Source organism: Drosophila biarmipes, chromosome 3L (genome assembly GCF_025231255.1).
Source record: "Drosophila biarmipes strain raj3 chromosome 3L, RU_DBia_V1.1, whole genome shotgun sequence".
Taxonomy (NCBI): Eukaryota; Metazoa; Arthropoda; class Insecta; order Diptera; family Drosophilidae; genus Drosophila; species Drosophila biarmipes.
The window spans coordinates 15,959,352-15,979,611 of record NC_066613.1 but is presented as its reverse complement, the minus strand read 5'-3'; the positions used below and the strand labels follow the sequence as shown (position 1 = coordinate 15,979,611).

The 20,260-nt window shown below is 46.0% G+C and overlaps 5 protein-coding genes across 11 annotated transcripts; 3 read left to right on the top strand and 2 right to left on the bottom strand.

Annotated features, from left to right (window-relative positions):
• Positions 1–34: 34 nt before the first annotated feature.
• LOC108035162 (adipokinetic hormone) lies at positions 35–935 on the bottom strand. Its single transcript, XM_017110618.3, has 2 exons — positions 471–935; positions 35–403 (listed from the first exon to the last, which is right to left on the bottom strand). The coding sequence occupies exons 1-2, from the start codon at positions 537–539 to the stop codon at positions 233–235; spliced, it is 240 nt and encodes a 79-aa protein (XP_016966107.1). The 5' UTR covers positions 540–935; the 3' UTR covers positions 35–232.
• Positions 936–1,078: 143 nt separating this feature from the next.
• On the bottom strand, positions 1,079–3,015 carry LOC108035161 (ras-like protein 2). Its single transcript, XM_017110617.3, has 3 exons — positions 2,850–3,015; positions 2,140–2,227; positions 1,079–2,082 (listed from the first exon to the last, which is right to left on the bottom strand). The coding sequence occupies exons 1-3, from the start codon at positions 2,928–2,930 to the stop codon at positions 1,673–1,675; spliced, it is 579 nt and encodes a 192-aa protein (XP_016966106.1). The 5' UTR covers positions 2,931–3,015; the 3' UTR covers positions 1,079–1,672.
• A 396-nt stretch (positions 3,016–3,411) lies between these two features.
• Positions 3,412–5,643, top strand: LOC108035465 (protein ROP). The gene has a single exon (XM_017111113.3). The coding sequence runs from the start codon at positions 3,612–3,614 to the stop codon at positions 5,403–5,405; it is 1,794 nt and encodes a 597-aa protein (XP_016966602.1). The 5' UTR covers positions 3,412–3,611; the 3' UTR covers positions 5,406–5,643.
• Positions 5,644–6,134: 491 nt separating this feature from the next.
• On the top strand, positions 6,135–7,431 carry LOC108034529 (replication factor C subunit 2). Its single transcript, XM_017109455.3, has 2 exons — positions 6,135–6,473; positions 6,526–7,431. Exons 1-2 carry the CDS (start codon positions 6,318–6,320, stop codon positions 7,354–7,356), a joined length of 987 nt encoding a protein of 328 aa, XP_016964944.1. The 5' UTR covers positions 6,135–6,317; the 3' UTR covers positions 7,357–7,431.
• Positions 7,432–7,858: 427 nt separating this feature from the next.
• On the top strand, positions 7,859–20,038 carry LOC108035080 (ensconsin). 7 transcript variants are annotated; one of them, XM_017110486.3, is made up of 15 exons: positions 7,859–8,009; positions 8,634–8,687; positions 10,397–10,653; positions 10,716–10,855; positions 11,371–11,486; positions 11,965–12,219; positions 12,823–12,963; positions 13,696–14,358; positions 15,552–15,725; positions 15,784–15,953; positions 16,015–16,845; positions 16,918–17,148; positions 17,406–17,782; positions 17,842–18,002; positions 18,068–20,038. In XM_017110486.3, the coding sequence occupies exons 1-15, from the start codon at positions 7,961–7,963 to the stop codon at positions 18,082–18,084; spliced, it is 3,636 nt and encodes a 1,211-aa protein (XP_016965975.1). In that variant the 5' UTR covers positions 7,859–7,960; the 3' UTR covers positions 18,085–20,038. The 7 variants fall into 7 exon arrangements, with proteins under 7 accessions (XP_016965975.1, XP_016965977.1, XP_016965978.1 ...); XM_017110488.3 differs by having other exon boundaries at positions 7,860–8,009; positions 13,696–14,064; XM_017110489.3 differs by lacking the exon at positions 11,965–12,219 and having other exon boundaries at positions 7,860–8,009; positions 13,696–14,064.
• The last annotated feature ends 222 nt before the right edge of the window (positions 20,039–20,260 follow it).

Genomic DNA, 20,260 nt, shown 5'->3' with positions numbered 1-20,260 from the left:
GGTCGAAATTCCCCCCTTTGATGGCCGATCGAAATACATTTTGGATGCGCTTATTTATTGTGGGGAAAGGAAAGTTCCATTAAATCTAAATGCCGACTACGACTACCTTGATAACGTGCTGTGTACTTATATATCTGGGGGTATATATATAATAGTGTATGTGTGTGCGTGCTAGACATCGTCCGAGATCCGAATCCGAATGGGGAGCTGGATGGGATACAGGGTCGGCCGCCTACTCGCGGTGCTTGCAGTCCAGGAAGAGCTGGGCCTGGGCCTGCACAAAGCGGAAGATCTCGAGCAGCATTTCGTTGGAGGTCTTGCAGTTGCCTTGCTGGGGCTCGAAGAAGGATCCAGGACCTGCTCCGCCAACCGAGCGCTTGCCCCAATCCGGCGAGAACGTCAGCTGTTGTGGGGGTGAATCCAAATAACAGGTATTAGGATGGGTTGCGGGTACCTTTGGAACTACTCACTTGACCCTGGACGCAGGCCAGCATCAGGAAAAGCACTGCTGCAATGAGGACTTCGCACTTGGGATTCATTCTGAGTTCTAATGCTGCTTCACCTCGGCTTAGCCTGCTTTTATACCCAGTTCAGCGCTAAAAGCAGCCAGCTGGATGATAATTAACCCGGCACTTGCAAGGATTCCGTCTATAATTGATTCCTTTGCCTCCTGCTTCAAATCCAATCCAACGGGTACTCGTACCGTCATTGAAACACTCTTCTATGTGGAAGCGTTTGTGATTCTCCATGTGTTTATTAGAATTGCGCATATGTTTAATATTAAATATAATTATATATTTATTTAGATACCTTTAAATAAGTTCGTTAAATTAAGCAGTGTATAAGAGTTAAACGAGATTGCGGCTCAAGCAAACTGTTGCAATACATTTGGCGAACAATAAACCATAGAATCCGGCTGGGGACATGTACAAAAATATTGTTAAGTGAGTTGTGAGCCTGGCAGCTGCGGATATAGTACAAAAATGTTGTGTGTTTGTTAAATACAGAGTTTGATGTTTTAGCTTTCTACGCGCGAGAACGAGGCACTCAATTTGTTACAACAAAATCGGATTGTAAGCAGTTTATATATGTATACGTATATATTAGTAGTAAATAACAATACAAATTACAATAACACATTATTACGTTTTGGCTTAATCGAAACAAACGTTCTGGGTTTAGTTATTGCATTATAAAAACAATTGGCCTGCGAGCCACGATTGGTAATAATTATAGAAAACATTCGTCCTTAATTGTTGTCGTTGATCAACAAATAATATTACAAAAATATATGTAGAAATATATATATATTTATATATATATTATTCGTGTGAATCTGTTGTATATATCTAACTATCGTGTTTCTGTTGCTGTTTGCATGTGGCATTGTTAGTTCTCAGTTGTAAGTTTCTTCGTAGCTATTTGAAAGTGGCGAAGCTTATTCGATTCGTTCGTTGAATGCGGCATGCACCTGGGCAGGTAAGAAATGCACTTCGTTTGGGCTCGTTGACACGTTTTGCGCGATTACTGGTATCGGGTTACTGGTTTATCGTCTTCTCAACGGAATTCAAAGCTCAGTCGACGCATGTTTTTCAAAAAATTTGGTGTTATACTCGTTAATTTTTGGCTCCTGCTTCCGCTGCGGCATTCAGGAGATTCTCCAACCCGCCTCTTACATCAGGCAGCACTTCCTCTTTCCCTTCTTCTTGTAACTTTGCTCGATAAAGGGACGCTCGGCGATCTGGAATTTCCGCACGATCCTCACCAGCTCGTGGAAGGCCTGATCCACGTTGACGCGCAGCTTGGCACTGCACTCGATGTAGGGAATCATCAGGCTGCGGCTGGTGTTCTGCGCCTCCTCCAAGGACACCTGCTGTTGGTGCTTCAGGTCGCACTTGTTGCCCACCATCAGCATGGGGAACTCGTCGCGATCCTTGACGCGCAGGATCTGGCGCTGGAACTTGGGGATCTCATCGAAGCTGGAATGATCGTTGAGCGCGAAGACGAGCAGGAACCCCTCGCCGGAGCGCATGTACTGCTCCCGCATGGCACTGAACTCCTCCTGGCCAGCCGTGTCCAAAACTAGGTAATCGCATAGATTAATGGGACAATTGGGGTGGCTAAAGTAAGAGAACTTACTGTCCAATTTGGCTGGCACATCGTCGATGTTGCACTGCTTCGTGTACGAGTCTTCAATGGTGGGATCGTAGTCCGTGACGAAGTAGCTCTGAAAGATAAAGAGTGAATATTATAATGTCTTACTAACTTATGTTACTCAGGCCGCTGACTATATAAACATCTCAAAATATAAGACTTGGTGCGTTTATCATTCCGCCTTTGATTTGTTTACACACGTCACTTTTATCATCCACTATGCTCTATATATCTTTGGGGAAAAGCTACAGCATATACACGAAAGATGGGCAGATGACGCAAATGACTAAAAATAAATGGAAGCGGGCGGGCATTGTGGTCGTGACCATGGCACACACACTCTCTGAATCGATCGGCACACCCAGAAAACAGGGGACTACTGCATGGCAGTCACAACTCCCTGGGCTTTGGCTTCAAGCTATGACCACTGGATCCCCCCAAATGGAGATACACACGGGGGTGTGGCCTAAGTCGATGAAGACGACGACGATGATGATGATCTCTGCCCGAAACTATGCACACGCATGTCCAAACACAGACGCACATCGCAGTCGCTTGTTGCTTGTTTGTTGCTCTGGCCAAAACAAGGGTCGCCCCGCCCAGCCCCTCTGCTTCGACGCCCCGCTCCATCGCTCGACCGCCCCTGTAGCAAGCGACGTCACCTGGCTGGATGTGGGGTGCTCCTGGGGCCTCACCTGGATGAACTGTATCGTGATCGCCGACTTTCCCACGCCGCCGCCGCCGACGACCACCAGTTTGTACGTTTGCATCTGCATTTCCCCGTTTATTTCGACCAGTTGGCCAGCGAAATTTTTTTATTTTCCTCCGCGACTAGGGATGTGAAAAATAGAACTGGCTAACTAGTGATGGTATTTTCGATTGTATCGATGGCTAAGAGCCAGACTGTCATGGATTGTTTAAGAACTATCGCAATAGTATCGCCGTCATATACCGACTCTTTTTTCTGTTTTCTTAGCATAGAAGTAAAAAATAATAAATATTTTAAACTAAAATCGGGATACATTTTATAGTTTTGTCTTTGTTATTCCTTTAAACTAACTTTTGTCAGTTTCTCAACATTTTAATATATATTAACAAAGTTAATGTTTCTACTGAACTGTAGTACGCATATTTTTCCGAACCCTTATAAAGCAACATATATTTACAGAAGTTATTAATTTCAAAATTTTGTTAAAAGCGCTGATACCCTGTATTCTTGCTACAGAAAATACCGACTTATTGGAAATTGTTATATTTGAGCCACCGCCCCCTGGTCACACTACGATATAGTCATCAAAGAAAAATACAGAAAAAAATACAGAAAATTGGCCAAGGAATAGATAAAATTCTTAAGGCCCAGTTAAGACACGGGAAAAGTCGAGAAATCGTTAGGCAAACCCAACAATAATCTCCAAACCTAGTGTGTTCCTTACCGTGACCAATAAATCGCAGTGAAAATGGCCTTGAAAGTGCTGGTGGGCCAGAAGCTGATGAATGAGGTGGTGAAGTATAAGCCTCCAGCCCCCAAAAAGCAGGGCGTTACGTCCGCTGCGGGGGCGGGCGGCATGGAGTGGAGGGTGCTGGTGGTGGACAAGCTGGGTATGCGCATGGTGTCCGCCTGCACCAAGATGCACGAGATCAGCGCCGAGGGCATCACCCTGGTGGAGGACATCAACAAGAAGCGCGAGCCGCTGCCCACAATGGATGCGATCTACCTGATTACCCCATCGGATGAGTCAGTGCGTGGGTTGATTCGAGACTTCGAGAACCCCGCGCGGCCCATGTATCGCTATGCCCATGTCTTCTTCACGGAGGTCTGCCCCGAGGAATTGTTCAACGATCTGTGCAAGTCCTGTGCTGCCGGGAAGATCAAGACGCTCAAGGAGATTAACATTGCATTTTTGCCCTACGAGTGTCAGGTGTTTTCGCTGGACTCGCCGGATACATTCCAGTGCCTGTACTCCCCGGCCTTTGCCTCCATAAGGAGCAAGCACATCGAGCGCATTGCCGAGCAGATTGCGACCTTGTGCGCCACCCTGGGGGAGTACCCCAATGTGCGCTACCGCAGCGACTGGGACAGGAACATCGATTTGGCCGCTTCGGTGCAGCAGAAGCTGGACGCCTACAAGGCCGACGATGCCACCATGGGCGAGGGCCCCGAGAAGGCCCGCTCGCAGCTGTTGATCCTCGATCGCGGCTTCGACTGTGTGTCGCCACTGCTGCACGAGCTGACGCTCCAGGCCATGGCCTACGATTTGCTACCCATCGTCAACGATGTCTATCGCTATACGCCCGGGCCCAACCAGCCGGACAAGGAGGTGCTGCTCGACGAAAACGACGACTTGTGGGTGGAGCTGCGCCACGAGCATATCGCTGTCGTCTCCACCCAGGTGACTCAGAACCTGAAGAAGTTCACCGACTCGAAGCGCATGGGCTCGGCCGACAAGTCGTCGATGCGGGATCTCTCGCAGATGATCAAGAAGATGCCGCAGTATCAAAAGGAGCTTTCCAAGTACTCGACCCATTTGCATTTGGCCGAGGACTGCATGAAGTCCTACCAGAACTATGTGGATAAGCTGTGCCGTGTGGAGCAGGATCTGGCCATGGGCACGGATGCTGAGGGCGAGAAGATCAAGGATCATATGCGCAACATTGTGCCCATCCTGTTGGATGCCAATGTCTCGAACTACGACAAAGTTCGAATTATTGCTCTTTATGTGATGATCAAGAATGGAATTTCCGAGGAGAATCTGACCAAACTGTTCACGCATGCCCAGCTGTCGCCGAAGGATCAGGATATGGTGCGTAATCTTAGTTGCTTGGGCATCAATGTCATTGCAGATTCGCGGAAGAAGGTGTACTCGGTGCCGCGCAAGGAGCGGACCACCGAAAGCACCTACCAGATGTCTCGCTGGACCCCGGTGATCAAGGACATCATGGAGGATTGCATAGAGGATAAGCTCGATCTCCGCCACTTCCCCTTCCTCGAGGGCAGGGCCCAGAATACCAATTACCATGCACCGACCAGTGCCCGCTATGGTCACTGGCACAAGGACAAGGGCCAGGCGCAGGTGAAGAACGTGCCCAGGCTCATTGTCTTCATTGTGGGCGGCGTTAGTATGTCCGAGATGAGGTGCGCCTACGAGGTCACCAATGCTGTCCGCAACTGGGAGGTCCTGGTCGGCTCTTCGCACATCCTGTCGCCCGAGATCTTCCTCAGCGACTTGGGCAGCCTCTCCAAGGAGGACTAAATATTTATTGGATCATAATCTTGTTAACGATTTTGTCACATTTATCGTGTTTAAAAATAGTTTGTTATTCCTTACCGAAGGTTCAAAATGATTCCTTAAGAAATTATACTAATTACATATTGCAATATATAAACATAAAAAATACAATACATAAATTATATACGCATTACATAATATATTAAAATTATATAGTATTTTATTCTTAGCCGAATATAAATAAATATTAACGTCAATAATACGACTAGTATCATTTCAATTAAGCCCCTATACTGGCTCTTGTACTGTAGTGTGAACACTAGAAAGAAAACGGGAATCGGATTTCACAGCACCATAAAATATTCACCTCGGATTACTTAAAAACTATATGTATTACCGAACTTAGTCAAATTGAAACAAAATTATGGATGAGCCTGTGTAATGTGCATATTCGGCAAAATGACATCAACAAACACTTAAATGTTAACATTAAAAGTAAAACACTGACCCGAACTTTAATAACTTTTCGAAACTTAAGACACCTTGAAATTGGTTCGGCGATGAATGTGTTTAATATAATTCGAAAATATTAAAATGCAAGTTCAAATTTTTCGCACCCGATGCATCTAAATGTATTGTAATATCTTCAATACCCAATAAAGCTTAAAAAAAAGTATTAAATTGTTTCTAAAATATATTTAAATTTGATTTTTGGTTTTTATCAAACAAACTTTAAATATAAAGAAAAATCAAAAACCGTATGCATTTTAAAATTAAAAAAAAAAAAACAAAAATATTTAAGCAAAAACTCGATAAAATTTTGAAAATATACTAGGGAAAATACCAAACACTCGTATTTGGCGCCCACGGTACGGTCATACTTCGGCCCCACGCCAAACAATTGTTTGTCTTGCAAATTTGTAAAATTGCACAAAAATGCCGGAGGAAATTGCGGACGACAAGCGTAGCCACTTGCCTTGGATTGAGAAGTACCGCCCGGCGAAGTTCAAGGAGATTGTGGGAAATGAGGACACAGTTGCCAGACTGTCTGTCTTCGCCACCCAGGGAAATGCACCCAACATTATCATAGCAGTGAGTTTTTACGGATTACCATCTTTGAAAGATTACTTATCATGTTGCCTAGGGTCCTCCTGGCGTGGGCAAGACCACCACCATCCAATGCCTGGCCAGGATCCTCCTGGGAGACAGTTATAAGGAGGCTGTCCTCGAGTTAAACGCCTCCAATGAGCGAGGAATCGATGTGGTGCGCAACAAGATCAAGATGTTTGCCCAGCAAAAGGTGACACTGCCCCGTGGAAGGCACAAGATTGTGATCCTCGACGAGGCGGACAGCATGACGGAGGGAGCCCAGCAGGCCTTGCGCCGCACCATGGAGATCTACAGCAGCACCACGAGATTCGCCTTGGCCTGCAACACCAGCGAGAAGATCATCGAGCCCATCCAGTCGCGATGTGCCATGCTGCGATTCACCAAACTTTCTGATGCCCAGGTTCTGGCCAAGCTTATCGAGGTGGCCAAGTGGGAGAAGCTTAACTACACGGAGGATGGCCTGGAAGCCATCGTTTTCACAGCCCAAGGAGACATGCGTCAGGGCCTGAACAATCTGCAATCCACCGCCCAGGGATTCGGCGATATCAATGCCGAGAACGTGTTTAAGGTCTGCGATGAGCCGCATCCCAAGCTGCTGGAGGAGATGATCCATCATTGTGCCGCCAACGACATACACAAGGCCTACAAGATCCTGGCCAAGCTGTGGAAGCTCGGCTACTCCCCGGAGGACATCATAGGAAACATATTCCGCGTCTGCAAGCGCATCAACATCGACGAGCACCTGAAGCTGGACTTTATCCGGGAGATCGGCATCACGCACATGAAGATCGTCGATGGGATTAACTCGCTGTTGCAGCTTACCGCCCTGCTGGCCAAACTCTGCATAGCCGCCGAGAAGCATTAGCTTGTACGAAAGAACATTGTTTAGGGTCTTAGATTATGCTCAAGTTACTGAATAAATTTGTGGAATGAATTTACATTGAGGAGTTTCCATTTGCAATTAAGAAATTTTAAATAACAAATCTATGGCCATGCTAATAATAATAATAATTTCTCAAATCTACATTCTAAAAAATTGAACTAAATTGAATTAAAAGCGCTAAAAAAACGAAAAATTTTTTTATTAGATAGCCTCAACATTAAGAAAGAAAGAAAGTTTTCAATATTTCCCAATTTTCTTCGAGCCTAAACTTAACCATTTCGTAATTCGCAAACTAAACTAAGCTTCAACTAAATATCTGACACATTGACAAGGACATTTGAAATGTCAAAATCAAAATTATCGATAGTTCAAATAGCAAACGCTAGATGGGCCACCCTGTATCAGAATTCATTCATTTGTTGCAAGTAATCATAAGAAGATTAGAAACTTCTTATTTATTTGGCACACATCTGGTATTTTAGTAAAATCCAAAGGTATTTTCCCACCAGCCGCATTGCCTGGTATATCGCGGCACCCCGGATCTGGTCACATTGTTTGCAGCGCTAAAAAAAAGAGCGAAGTGAATATGGCGAGTCTTGGGGTCCAACACGAAAATATTTCGAATAATCCAGAAGGTACGCATTGTAAACCGCCTCTGGGCAGTGCGAAATCGAAGGACCAAGCCCGCCGCGTGGGCGGCGATCCGAAATCGGCCAGGACTTACGCGATTCCGGGGCGTTTTCAATGGCCAAAATGTGCTGGTCGACTGCGCAGCAAAACGGCACTCACACCACGGCCAAAAAGCAAAAACGGAGTGAAAAGAGAGAAAAACGCAAGGGAGGAGGGGAAAAGCCAAGAAGCCAGAAGTGTCTCCCCCTCAAAATGGGTGGATATTTCGAGTTCCCCCGATTTGGATCCGGAGTTTTGAGTTTATAAATAAGTTCCAGTCCTGAAGACGAACGAGCCAGAGAGCGAGGGAGAGGGAGACATGCGTTATTTTCCCGTATTTTCCTCTGTCTCTCGCTTCGTCATCGCAGCTGCTGCTGCCCCTGTGTTTGTGTCTGTGTGGCTGTGTATGTGTGTGTTTTTGTGTTCCCTCCCTCCTCCGCTCTTTCGCCTTCGTTTTTCCACCTTTCCTTTTGCCAAAACGGAACGGCAATTGATTTTCCCCACACGAAGAGGAAAACTGAAAACGTCCGTCCAAAACTCCGGCAAAATCCCGCACTCATCAGAACCATTTTTCCGTACTTCTTTTGCAGTGGAAAACACATCCAAGCGAACCGAAAGTCGCGAGGGCAGCGCCGAGCGAAAAGGTAAGCTTTCTGGGGGGATTATCTCTGCGGGTTACATAAAATGGGCACCTCTGTATCTTCTGCACTATATACGAACTCGCCTTTGAAATCACCCCACAAAACTCAGCGCCAGCCCACGCACTCGCACCTGCCAAGATCACGGGCTGCAGCGCCGGCGCAACCTTGCATTGGTTCGCCCAGGTGGGCGGTCAGTTCTCCGCCAGCGAAGACGACTCTCAAGGTAGTTGGCATTCCATTAAGGCTCGCTTCGCAGAGCCCCGGCCACGCCCCGTACCGCTCCGCCCACAAATACGAATGCTCTGAATGCTTGCCGCATGATCTCACTGACAAATAAGCCCGTAGTCCGCCTTATCGCGGTTTTAACACCCCGAATACCTCTGTCACTGGTCTGTTACAAGTCTGGAAGTCACTGAGGGCCATTGTTTGGCTCATTGGAATATCTTCCTAACTACTCTCCAAAGTAGAATTCCAACTATGTAATATTAAGTATTATTCTCGTTCGACCTATTTAAATGCATACTAATATCGAGTTATTACCATTAATCAAAATGTCATTGTGATAACAACTATAAATCCTCTGATGCCAATATGGTATGGATTTTCTTATAAAGGACATATCTTACTCTTTTCAATTTTTAAAAACAAGTACAAGCGTTTTCAAGTAAACAATAATTATAAATAAGTGAATAAGTATTTAGGAATTTGTCATTCAATGACAAACAATGTTCTTCAAAAGGGTTTTTTGTGGAGAGGTATGATAGGAGATGCTCCAACTTTTACCAGCGAAAATATCACATTCAACCCCTATTATATAGTTTATAGCTTGTACTTCCCTAAACAAAATCAGAAATAATATACAAATATTTATGCGTTGATTAGGAAACTTTTTTGTTTGATTTTGCCACTATGCGTACTACATATTCTTGTAAGATTTTCTCTAGCGAAAAATCGATCCCAAACTCTTAGCTCTCCAAAACAGATGTAAATGCCACGCACAAGGGGCTAAGAAAATCCACACGAAATTTGCTTGCGACCTTGGCCGATGATAATATTTCATTTGCCTGTAATTTTCGCACCTGTAACGAGCGAACAGATTGACTTGCAGTTGTTCCTTTGTCGCCTCACTTACGTCATGGAATTCCAAAAATATCTTAACCGATAAGGCGATAAGAACCGGTTCCCAGTTCGATTATGCAGACTTTCGCAGCCCAGCCGCATGTTAGCAATATCACTATTATTATTGTTTATTTTTCGCATTTTTCCGGCCTCAATGTCATTTCAATAGAACAAAATGTGCGCCTGCATTAGCTTTTTGCTTTCTTTTTTGTTTCTATTATTTTGTTCGCCCATTTTGCACATAGGCAAATTTCAGACGGGGGCGGCGGTATTATTTTCCATGTATTTGTGCCATTTTTGCTATTGTTGCTGCTGCTAGTTTGTCAATTGACCCACAAAAAAGCGAGTGTACATCGTCGATGACGTCAGCTCTCGGCTCATGTAAATAACTCGCCGGCAAAAGTCGAGAAATAGGGGGTACCTACATATATTAGGCAGATTTTATTGATTTCTTTTTCGGCCACAGGTAGCAACTGCCGAGAATATTCCCCACTTTTATTTGCCTGCGAACCGTAACTTGTTTATCCAAAATTCGATTTATTCCCTTATATGTGCGAATCTGTGAATCTGTATTAATTTCGCTACGCTTTTAGCGTCCAAAGACCGCGAGGAGAAGCTGAAATATGCCCGTGATCGACAGAATGAGGAGCGCCACCGGAAGATCGAGGAGCTGCGCGCCCAGGCGGAGGCCGCCCAGCGGTATCGCGAACAAAAGGAGGAGGAGCGGCGGCGACGCATCGAGGAGATCCGCGTCCGGGACACAGAGAAGCGCCACCAGGTAGAGGAGCGCAAGAGGGCCATCTTCGAGGCCGAGAAGGAACGCCGCGAGTATATCCTCAAAAAGAATCAGGTGGGTGGCTCATCACATCCCCATAAACTCTTATTTTAAATCATATTCAAACCATCCTGCAGGAACGCGAATCCCGGATAGAAGTCAAAAAGCGGGACAGAAACTCCATCGGCTTCGCATTTGGCTCCTCGACTCCCCGCCTGCTGGATGTGCCCGCGGATTATGGCCTGGTATCGCCCAGTGCCTTTTGGGGTCAGCGGAGGTGAGATCCGAATGAAACTTATCTCAGCACAACGCAAAAAAGCTCGCACCATATACACACATAATTGCTTTTGGCCATTCAGTGCTGACTGAACTAGTATTTTGGCCGATTTTATCTTTGCCTTGTGTTGCACATGACTAATTATCGCTGTACTTTGATAGACATGCTAAATTGTGGCCTAGAGTTTTCATTATTTCATTTTTGTTATCAGTTCTTGATCTTTTAATGACCACATTGTTTACCAAAGTGAGGCAATTGCTTTGAACTTGAGACTAATTCAATTTATTATATTAATATGGACTTAATAGATGTCCTAAAAATGGTATGAAGCAATATAACAGTGATCGATTCGCTGTTCATTCACCTATAATTGGGAACTAACACCCAATACATTTTTATTTTCTTATCATATACAAATTTACAATTTCACCATGAGTAAACACTGTACTATTTTAATACATTAAACGTTTTTAGCCCAGTTTTGAGTATTACTTATAGTACTGCTTTCCCCACAGATCCACATCTATATCGAACGTAGCGGGCGCCTCGCTCACACGTCGAAGTTCAGAGCGTGAACTTGCCGACAGTGGTGCTAAGAAGCGTGCCTCCTCATCGACGGACCGACAAGATGGTGAGTCCCGATGCCACCGGCGGCACTGCAGTCATCCCCAAAACAGAAATACACACACTCCTGAACACTCCACACTCGCCGAGACACCAGACACACATAATGAGATTACATTTTACTTTGCAGTTATCGTTATCGTTACCTTAGACACTCGTAAATCTTGTAATTGAAAAGTCCCCAGTTATTGTTTACATGTGCCCTGCAACTTAGAGATTTTGTATAACCCTCTACCATGTGATCTCCGCCACTGTGCCCAGCTGGTGTACATGTGAATTACTTTTATTATATGGAAGATACAAACCCCTGGCACCCACAGACTTCTCACACGGCACGATCACTTTTGTTCCCTACTTTAGTTTTTTTTTTCTTATTTATTTTCCAATATGATTTGCACCCAAAAGCAAACAGCAATCACACCTCTGTAACGTTCACTTCTCTATCTCTCTGAAAACAAATCGAAAAAACCACCGACTTCACACAGATCACCGACGCAAGTCTTCCTCCATGTACGAGGTGTTCAATTGGGGCTATTCCAATGACGAGCCGCCCAAGCGGTTCTCGCTCTCCATCGCCGGCAGCGAGATAAATATCGATGGGCCGGCCAATCCCAATCCGCCGCCCACTTCCAAACAAACAGCCAACGCGCACAGACCTACAAATCTCACAACAACCACAGCAACAAGCACCACAACTGCAGGCCACAACAACTTTAACAACCATAACTCGTATCGTAAGGGTGAGGGTTCTTCTCCAATCTTCTCAGCTCCTCCTCGTTCTTAACCCCCGTTTCTCGTTCTGACCCCGATTATTGTTTTGCCGTAACCCCAAAAACCAAACCTAACCCCGTAATTGTAATCGTAACCCCCGCCGTAAGCTCTTAACTCGTTGTCTCTACCCCCGTAACCCAAAATCAATGGCATGTCTTGCGCCGATCAGTTTTGCATGATGTTTTATACGCCCTCGACGATTGTACAGATTCCAAGCGCCCTCTAAAGCAGCATCGGCCGTCTATGAAGAATTTAATGTAGATCCCCAACAGCATGGTTCTTTTGTGCCGAAAGTTTTTACACTGGTCAATAAGTCTATCCTAAATATTACACATAGTATAATATAATAATTTAAGATATAGCCTCAAGGCAATCCCAGTGTAAAAACTTTCCCATTTTTAGCTATTTTCGCTTTTGGTTCTGCCGTTCCTAGTAATTAAGCTGTTTTTTTATTATTATTTTGAGTCCGAAATCGCAAGTGAATCATTTCGGCAGTTGCATCTAAAAATCCATTATCAAAATCCAAAAACCATGTACAAACAAAAACCAACAACCCAAACCGAATATTGCAGAAGATAGCGTTGATTCATCGCCCATGGTGTTCCGAAGCGTTTACCGCAGGAAAACGGACCTCATGCCGACAATACCCAGCCCCCGAGACGGGCACTATGGTTCGCGAGGCTCCCTGAGCACCACGCCGGCCAGAACCCCAGGTAAGACCCACCCAGCCGATCCCCCATCCCCAGACATCCAGCACACACTCCAATAGCAATCTGAATCATGCCATCTGAGCCATCCAGCGATCAGCCTCATCGTCCAGCTACGCATCCATCAGCTCTTCATTCGACATCCTTCCATCCAGTTAGTTGTGTTTTCTTTTGGTTTAGCCCATTCCGGACCAAGAGTTGCCCCTCCAGCCCCTGACTTTACATACTCTGTCGATTCCCCCGGGTTCTTTGCTGCTTGGGCAGGGAGAAAGTGAGAGAAAGAAAGAAAGCAGGAACACACTCTCCTCTCCAGGCACCTGAAACACCTCAGAACACCAGAACTTTCTGCCACGCACCGAACACACAATGTAAAAAACACACCAGACACCTTGAACACACATTCTTCTTGAAACACACCCACTTGTAAAAATCATTTTGTAGCCAAGTCTATCCACATATATTCGTGACGTCTTCTTGTTACTGCAGTTGCGTTTGAAATACTATTGCTAATGGGGTTTTGAAATTATTATAATAATGTAAGGAACGTACAAAATTATTAAATCCTAATAACTTTCGGGATACCCAGAGGTCCTTTTCCTTACTCCTTGCAAAACCCCTACAATATTATTTTGAATGCAACTGTGAGTAGTTAAGCGTAGCTCCCTAAGGATCCGCAGCCAGAGCCAGGCTCGAAAAGATTCACGAAACCAATTACAACCACTTTCAACTGAACCGCAGGACGGGCCTACTCGATGAACCGCTTGGACCAGCTGGCGCAGCCGATACGCCGGAACGGGGAGCACATGCGGGCCATTCTGGAGCGCGAGCGGCGCGAACGGGAGCTGGAGATGCTGGACGAGACCGCCTCGCTGGGCGGCGGAGGGGGTCGACGCGGTGCGTCGGCCAGTGCGCGAGCCCGGCGGGCGGGCAGCGCCGGCAGCGGAAGCTCCAGTGCCGCCGGCATCATGTCCCGCAGCATGACCCACCTGGCCGGAGGAGGAGGAGGTGGTGGCCAACGGGAGCGCGGAAAGTACTCGCTGGGCGGCGGCATCTCGACCAGCTTCCGGCCGCTGGCCAGCGGAGCCGGAGGGCAGCGGGACACCACCAGTAAGAGCATGACACAGATAAGCAGTTGGTCGGTTTATGGCAGCACAGCACCACCCAACCACCTGCACCACCTGCGCCAGTCCACACTCGGCCTGCAAACTGCGGCAACTAAGAAATACCTCCAGTCATCATTTGCCTCAGCCTCATCCCTCAACTCAGCATCCTTCCGCGCGAACGCGACCGGGCGTGGCCAGCAGCAGCAATATGCGATCTCTACTAACCCCCACCGTTTTCTCGATCTCGATCCCAACTCATTGTTGCTCATGAACTCTGCTAGTTTGTTAGTGAATGCAGGTGTGTGCGATAGAACAAAACAAAACAAAAAAACAAACCATTAACATCTCGAACTACCATAAACCACCAATCCAAAACACACTGGCACTATCCACACAGCACACACTAAAATCCAAACTCCAAGTCCTCCGCAGATTGCGGATTGCGTTGTAGCCATCTACCCATTTCCTCGAGTACCTACCGATAGCCACCACTACAAACCACAAGAACAACAACTCGCGCCCCACAATTGGCTAACTTGAACTTTCACCACACACTCCGACAAAACCACACAGCAAGATACTCACATCCGTAAACTGGCATAGGCTTTGGTTCCCCTTAGATCCAACCATAGAGGACATACGAAGAACGACCGATCGAGGTTGTCCTTAGTTCATTTGAGCAGCAATTTGTGGTCCCAGGTTCACCTCATTCGGTTTTGAAGACATTAGTACATTCTGAATGCAGTAAATGCCATCCGCAAGTCCGTTTTTGTCCAGGATTTCCACTCTAAAATCATATTGCCTAAGCACTTTAATTTGATTTTCCTTTTAAGTGGAAATTATATATTATCTTCGATGTGCATAGGTTCTGTATCGCACTGTAGATGTCGAAATTCCGCATTCATTTGGGATCATCATCATCACATTATCATAGCAGATCCTTTTTCGGGTTTTTCTGGTCCATATTGTTGCTGCCTGTCGCCGTCTGTCGGTCGTTCCGTTCGTATGTATCCATAGTTACACTTATTTATATCGGTTTTTATCCCATGGTGAAGCGAAACATACATCTATACCCATTTTTATAGTTATCAGATTAATTTAGATTTATTTAACACTTTAGTTAAAACAAAACATCGAAAACACATATAATACTAAGTATTTATGGGCTCAGTTACTCTGGGTATATCTCACCCTGGTTATAGGTATATGTTCTTTGGTCCTTGGTTTTATTTTGTGTCCTCATTATGTTCGCTCGCTATGTGTAAGAATTTGAATCCTCCCTGTCTGTTGGTACTTTGGTTAACCTGTGTCCCCTGAGTTGGTTTTGTGTTTTCCCTGTGTTTCCCCCTGCAATAATGGTAAACTCTGGTGACGGTCACTACTCACGTACGCTTTATTTGGTGCTCCACATAAGCTCATCCATATTGACACCCCTCAACCCCCTGAAAGCGCTCATCCCGTAATCGTTCTAATCGTATTTGGATACTCTAGGCTCGCGATCGGGAAATGCCACGCCCGGCGGACACTTTAATAGCTCAAGGCCCGGCAGCGCCATGTCCACATCGACAAACATGTCCACATCCGGGATGGTGCCCAGGCGACCGGCGACGGCACCCCGGAAACCGAGGCCCGCCAGCATCGCCGGCACAGGCATGTCCCTCGAGGGTAAGTCTACTTAAGAGTAGTTTCTTTGAATGGGAATAATAAACTTCCAATCCGGCAGAGATCAACAAACTCAAGAGGGATCAGAAGCCGCCCGTGAAGGCCACAGCCGCCTCGCCATCCGCACAAACGACACCCAAACGAACTGCAAACCTGATGTCCACCTCCCTGATCGTGACCTCCAGCTCATCGCGGCTGAGCAGTGCCGAGAAGAAGACGCCCTCAAAAAGGGTAACATTACTTTTCCTAAGACAACCTAGCATAGTTAATAAATGTGTAACAAAACCCACAGGAACCGCCGGTACCCAAGGCGGCTTCAGCTTCCAAGGCGCTGTCAAGTCGCACGGCCAGTTCGGAACGCATCAGTCGGGTCAGCAAGGAGCCGAAAGCCAAGGATACCTCTGCGATGACCAGGTCCATGATCGTCACCAGCAGCAGTACCACCACTACCATCACAAAAGCGGCTCCTGCTCCGGCAGCACCAGCTCCCGTTGCCGCCCCGGCTCTCGAGCAGAATGGCGTGGCCAAGGAGGCTGAGAAGACGCCCGCTGAGGTGCCAGTTCCTGCAGTGGCTGCAGTTCCTACCGAGGCTCCTGTTGCTGCACCAGTGAGCAAGGCTGAAAAGGAGGCCCTGAACTCGGAGAAAACGGAAGAAGTGGCTCGCCAGGAGGAGGAGCCAACCTTGGTGGTGGAGCCAGTGCCCGAGGCCTTGATTACCTCAGTTAATGTAGAAGAAAAATCCGACGAGGGAACCGAAAAAGAGGCGCCCAAGAGCCAGGAGCAGGCTGTACCCAAGAAACCGTCGCGCAGCAAGGAGAACTCCGAGGTGCGAGAGCTTACTCCGCCCGAGGGCGCAGATCTGATGACGGCTTCTATGATGGCCAAGAAGATCACGACCGAGGAGGAGGCCAAGGCCGCTTTGGCCGAGAGACGACGCCTGGCCCGCGAGGAGGCCGAACGACAGGCGGAATTAGAGCGCCAACGACTGGAGGCTGAACGCCTGGCAGAGATTAAGGCCCAAGAGGAGGAGGCCGAGCGGCAGCGCCTCTTCGAGGAGGAGTCTACTCGACTGGCCGAGGAACAGCGCCGCGGCGAAGAGGAGCGCCTGCGCAAGGCCATCGAGGTAAGAGGTTTACGCCCAAGCGGGAACAAAGAAAACAAAGGAATCTAATTTATTTCCCACTTTGGTTCGCAGGAAGCCCAGCAGCGTGAGGAGGAGGAGAGACGCAAGCGCGAGGATGAGGAGAAACAGCGCGTGGAGCGCGAGGAGGCCGAGAAGAAGGCCAAGGAGGAGGCGGAGAAGCAGCGCGTCGAGGTGGCCGAGCGGCTCAAGCGGGAGGAGAAGGAGCGCGAGGAGCGCCGCAAGCGGGTGGAGGCCATCATGTTGCGCACCCGCAAGGGAGGCGCTGCCACCACTCCCTCCAAGGTGGGGATCTATATAGTCAACGTAAAAAAGTATACTGGCTAACCACTTGCTCTATCAACCGAAATTGACAACACATCTAGGTCGACTTAAAATAACTTAAAATGCTTACGTATTAGTTTTCATATCGCCTTCTCAACCACAAGTTTGTCATAAGTAACATTTATTATTAATTTATGTTTGCCATTTGTAATATCTTTTAAGGGCCTTACGATGATTCACTCAATGACAACAGTTAAGTAATTCATCTCCTTTTTCAGGACGCTAACGACAAAGCAGCTCCTGCTGCCCCAGCTCCAGAGAACAACAGCAGCAGCAACAGCAGCGTCACTGGCAGCAGCAACAACTCGGCTGAGGGCTCACCCAGCGCAGCGGATTCCACACCAGCGCCTGCGCCCGCGCCCGTTGCAACGGAAACTGTCCAGGAGCCACCCAACAGCCAGGCGATGTACGAGCAATCGGTGCTAGACAAGGAGAACTCCCTGATCAACAGCTTCTCCACCATGATCATCGATGAGAATGCCAAGAACCTGCAGCAGGTGAGCAACGGCAAGTTGCTGGTGGACTTCGAGGGCACCAACACTGTCCCGGCGGTTGCCAATGGCAATGGTCACATCGAGAATGTCAACAACAAGAAGTGAGTGGCAGCGAGGATCTTAGTTGGATGCTGTATTTAACAAGAGTGTACCTTTTTAGTGACATCAATCTGCTGCAGGACGTAGTTGCTCCGGTGGCCAGCCAGCTGATTGACCTGAGCATCGAGTCACAAGATCTACACCTAAACAACAATAACAGCTTGCTGACGAGCACAGCGGCAACCACCACGCTAGTCACTGCTGATAGTCACGAGAATAAAGGTACCATTACTAAGCTCATTCCGCCCAAAACCACCACTAATCGTCCTTGATTTGTCCACACCCAGATATATCGCTGCTGTGAATTGGATGAAGAAACCAAACCTGATTGTTTTCTAAACCTAAATCTTGATATAGCTAAATGTGTGTGGAGTTGGAGTATTTATTTATAGGATGAGATCTATATAGGAATGCGAGTGGACAGTGCGACAAATTATGGTTACTAAAACAGGAAAACGTAAAAGCTTATAAAAACACTATATATTTAAACGTACACATTATATAGATAGATCTGAATCAGAATCAGAGCGGGGGGTTATGATGAGACCGATTCCGAGTGAGGAACGGCAAGGAGTAGCAGCTGCAAGTTAAAATTAGTTAAGAACTAAGACAAACCCTAAAAGAAGGAACGGAGGAGTTCGTCCCCAGAGTTCGGGGATCGTTTGCGAAGCAATTCAATATCAAAGAAATCTGTTTGTGAAGCACTACGACTAAGCTAAAGAAGAGTAACATTTGATGCAATTCTCGATTCGATGCGATGCGTTTCGATCTAATCTAATTAAAAACTCGCTTCAAAAGTTGAAAGTGCATGCTTACATTGAGTATAACTTGAGCCAGAGAGCAGGAGAATCGCCGGAAGCAGCGTATATAATTGAAAATTATATAAAATTAGTAGACAAACCCCTAGTTTAAACAAAACAAAAGTAAATGCGAGATTCTAAGGGGCACCCAGATCAAATTGTGTGTGCGCCGGGCCCCGAGCGAGCAATAAACGAAGACGAAGACGCGGTATCCACATACCATTGACCCCCATCCACATTTACAGCGCCTCACTGCTGGGAGGGCATCCGCTCCCTTCTTTATTTTTTGCCCAACTTTGCACAGTTGTTCTGTAAGTTAAGTTTACTACGTTGAGCCAACGAATCCGTGAGGTATTATTTATTAAAAACAAAAACGAAACAAACGAAAGCAAAAAAAATAGGAAAAAAGGAACAGAAATTCAATTGAAATTATTTGCTGATACTGTTTGGCAGTCAGTCGAGCAGATATATAGGTAGCCTGTAAAGAATGTAATCAATTACACGCGGATATACACAGCCACTGTAATCGCAGATGTCAGTGCTTGATATATACACATGCCTAGGTCTAGTGGAAGCACGGCAGTACCATATTGTACTATTCGTAGTAGGAGTCCCAAATCTGATTATGCTTATGTCACCCTTTTATTATAGTCAAGTTCTCTGTAAATTATTGCGTCTTTTTTGCGTCTACGTATATATTTTTTGGTAAAACATTTTTTATAAATATACACCATTTATACTTGTAATTTGTATTTATCCATGTGCAAAAATAAATTATGATGATTATTTTTTAAAGAGTCGTCGTCGTCCCCTCGAAGCATGCATAACAGAACAGATTGTAAAAAATAAATCGATTTATGCATATATACCAGATATGTGAAACCATCCCCCATAGTCTACGAAACTCACACACCCACTTGTATCTGAGCGAAAGGGCCTTAAAAGTTAGTAGGATGCATGATCGATGATGATCGACTATAGAAAGATTGTAGGCAGAATCGGAGAGAACGTACATTTTCGAGCGTTTCGCATGCGGAATCCGTTAATAGATTAATATATTATAATGGCAATATGTGTATGCAACTAATAAGCCCTAACTTCTAGTTAATTACTGCTTTCCTATGTTATAAACCTAATGGCGATATAATCAAAACAAAAGACAAGCCCACATCAAATCAAATGTGTATGCTACCCAACTTAACAAACCCTTGAAGATCAAGCTGAATTATGTATTTTAATATTAAATATCACCGCACACCCCACACCCCACACACAAAAGTACGAACACGACAAACAGAACAACAAATGATACAAGCAATTCCCCCGTATTTATTTAGAAAACCACACTGAAACACTAAAGAAATTCGCTTCTTATCGTAAAACCACAATTGCATAATTTATACGATTAAACAAAATATATATTTATGTGAATAAACTGTAACTAATTCTCAAGGCAAAGTTCTACGCGCAGTTTCCTAACTGGTTGGCTTCCAGAAAGTGCCTCAAAATGGCATGGTCATCTCAAAGGAATGCTGCTGCAACACCCCCTCGATAAGGCGGAACATAGTAGTAAGAAGTACGACATGGAATTGTACTCTGGCGAATCCTTATCGTATCGTTTAGTTGGAACACTTAAAAAAATAGCTTAAATGGTTTGGTCTTATTTCTGGAAAAAGGTGA

What these genes read in the sequence shown, in the direction of transcription:
- LOC108035162 (XM_017110618.3), bottom strand. Translation starts at nt 539, where the DNA reads ATGAATCCCAAGTGCGAAGTCCTCATTGCAGCAGTGCTTTTCCTGATG. An exon ending in TGGCCTGCGTCCAGGGTCAA is followed by an intron (nt 404 to 470) that starts GTGAGTAGTTCC and finishes CCCCCACAACAG; the next exon opens with CTGACGTTCTCGCCGGATTG.
- LOC108035161 (XM_017110617.3), bottom strand. Translation starts at nt 2,930, where the DNA reads ATGCAGATGCAAACGTACAAACTGGTGGTCGTCGGCGGCGGCGGCGTG. An exon ending in TCACGATACAGTTCATCCAG is followed by an intron (nt 2,228 to 2,849) that starts GTGAGGCCCCAG and finishes TTTATCTTTCAG; the next exon opens with AGCTACTTCGTCACGGACTA. An exon ending in TGTGCCAGCCAAATTGGACA is followed by an intron (nt 2,083 to 2,139) that starts GTAAGTTCTCTT and finishes GCGATTACCTAG; the next exon opens with TTTTGGACACGGCTGGCCAG.
- LOC108035465 (XM_017111113.3), top strand. Translation starts at nt 3,612, where the DNA reads ATGGCCTTGAAAGTGCTGGTGGGCCAGAAGCTGATGAATGAGGTGGTG.
- LOC108034529 (XM_017109455.3), top strand. Translation starts at nt 6,318, where the DNA reads ATGCCGGAGGAAATTGCGGACGACAAGCGTAGCCACTTGCCTTGGATT. An exon ending in CACCCAACATTATCATAGCA is followed by an intron (nt 6,474 to 6,525) that starts GTGAGTTTTTAC and finishes CATGTTGCCTAG; the next exon opens with GGTCCTCCTGGCGTGGGCAA.
- LOC108035080 (XM_017110486.3), top strand. Translation starts at nt 7,961, where the DNA reads ATGGCGAGTCTTGGGGTCCAACACGAAAATATTTCGAATAATCCAGAA. An exon ending in ATATCCTCAAAAAGAATCAG is followed by an intron (nt 10,654 to 10,715) that starts GTGGGTGGCTCA and finishes ACCATCCTGCAG; the next exon opens with GAACGCGAATCCCGGATAGA. An exon ending in AGAAGACGCCCTCAAAAAGG is followed by an intron (nt 15,954 to 16,014) that starts GTAACATTACTT and finishes CAAAACCCACAG; the next exon opens with GAACCGCCGGTACCCAAGGC.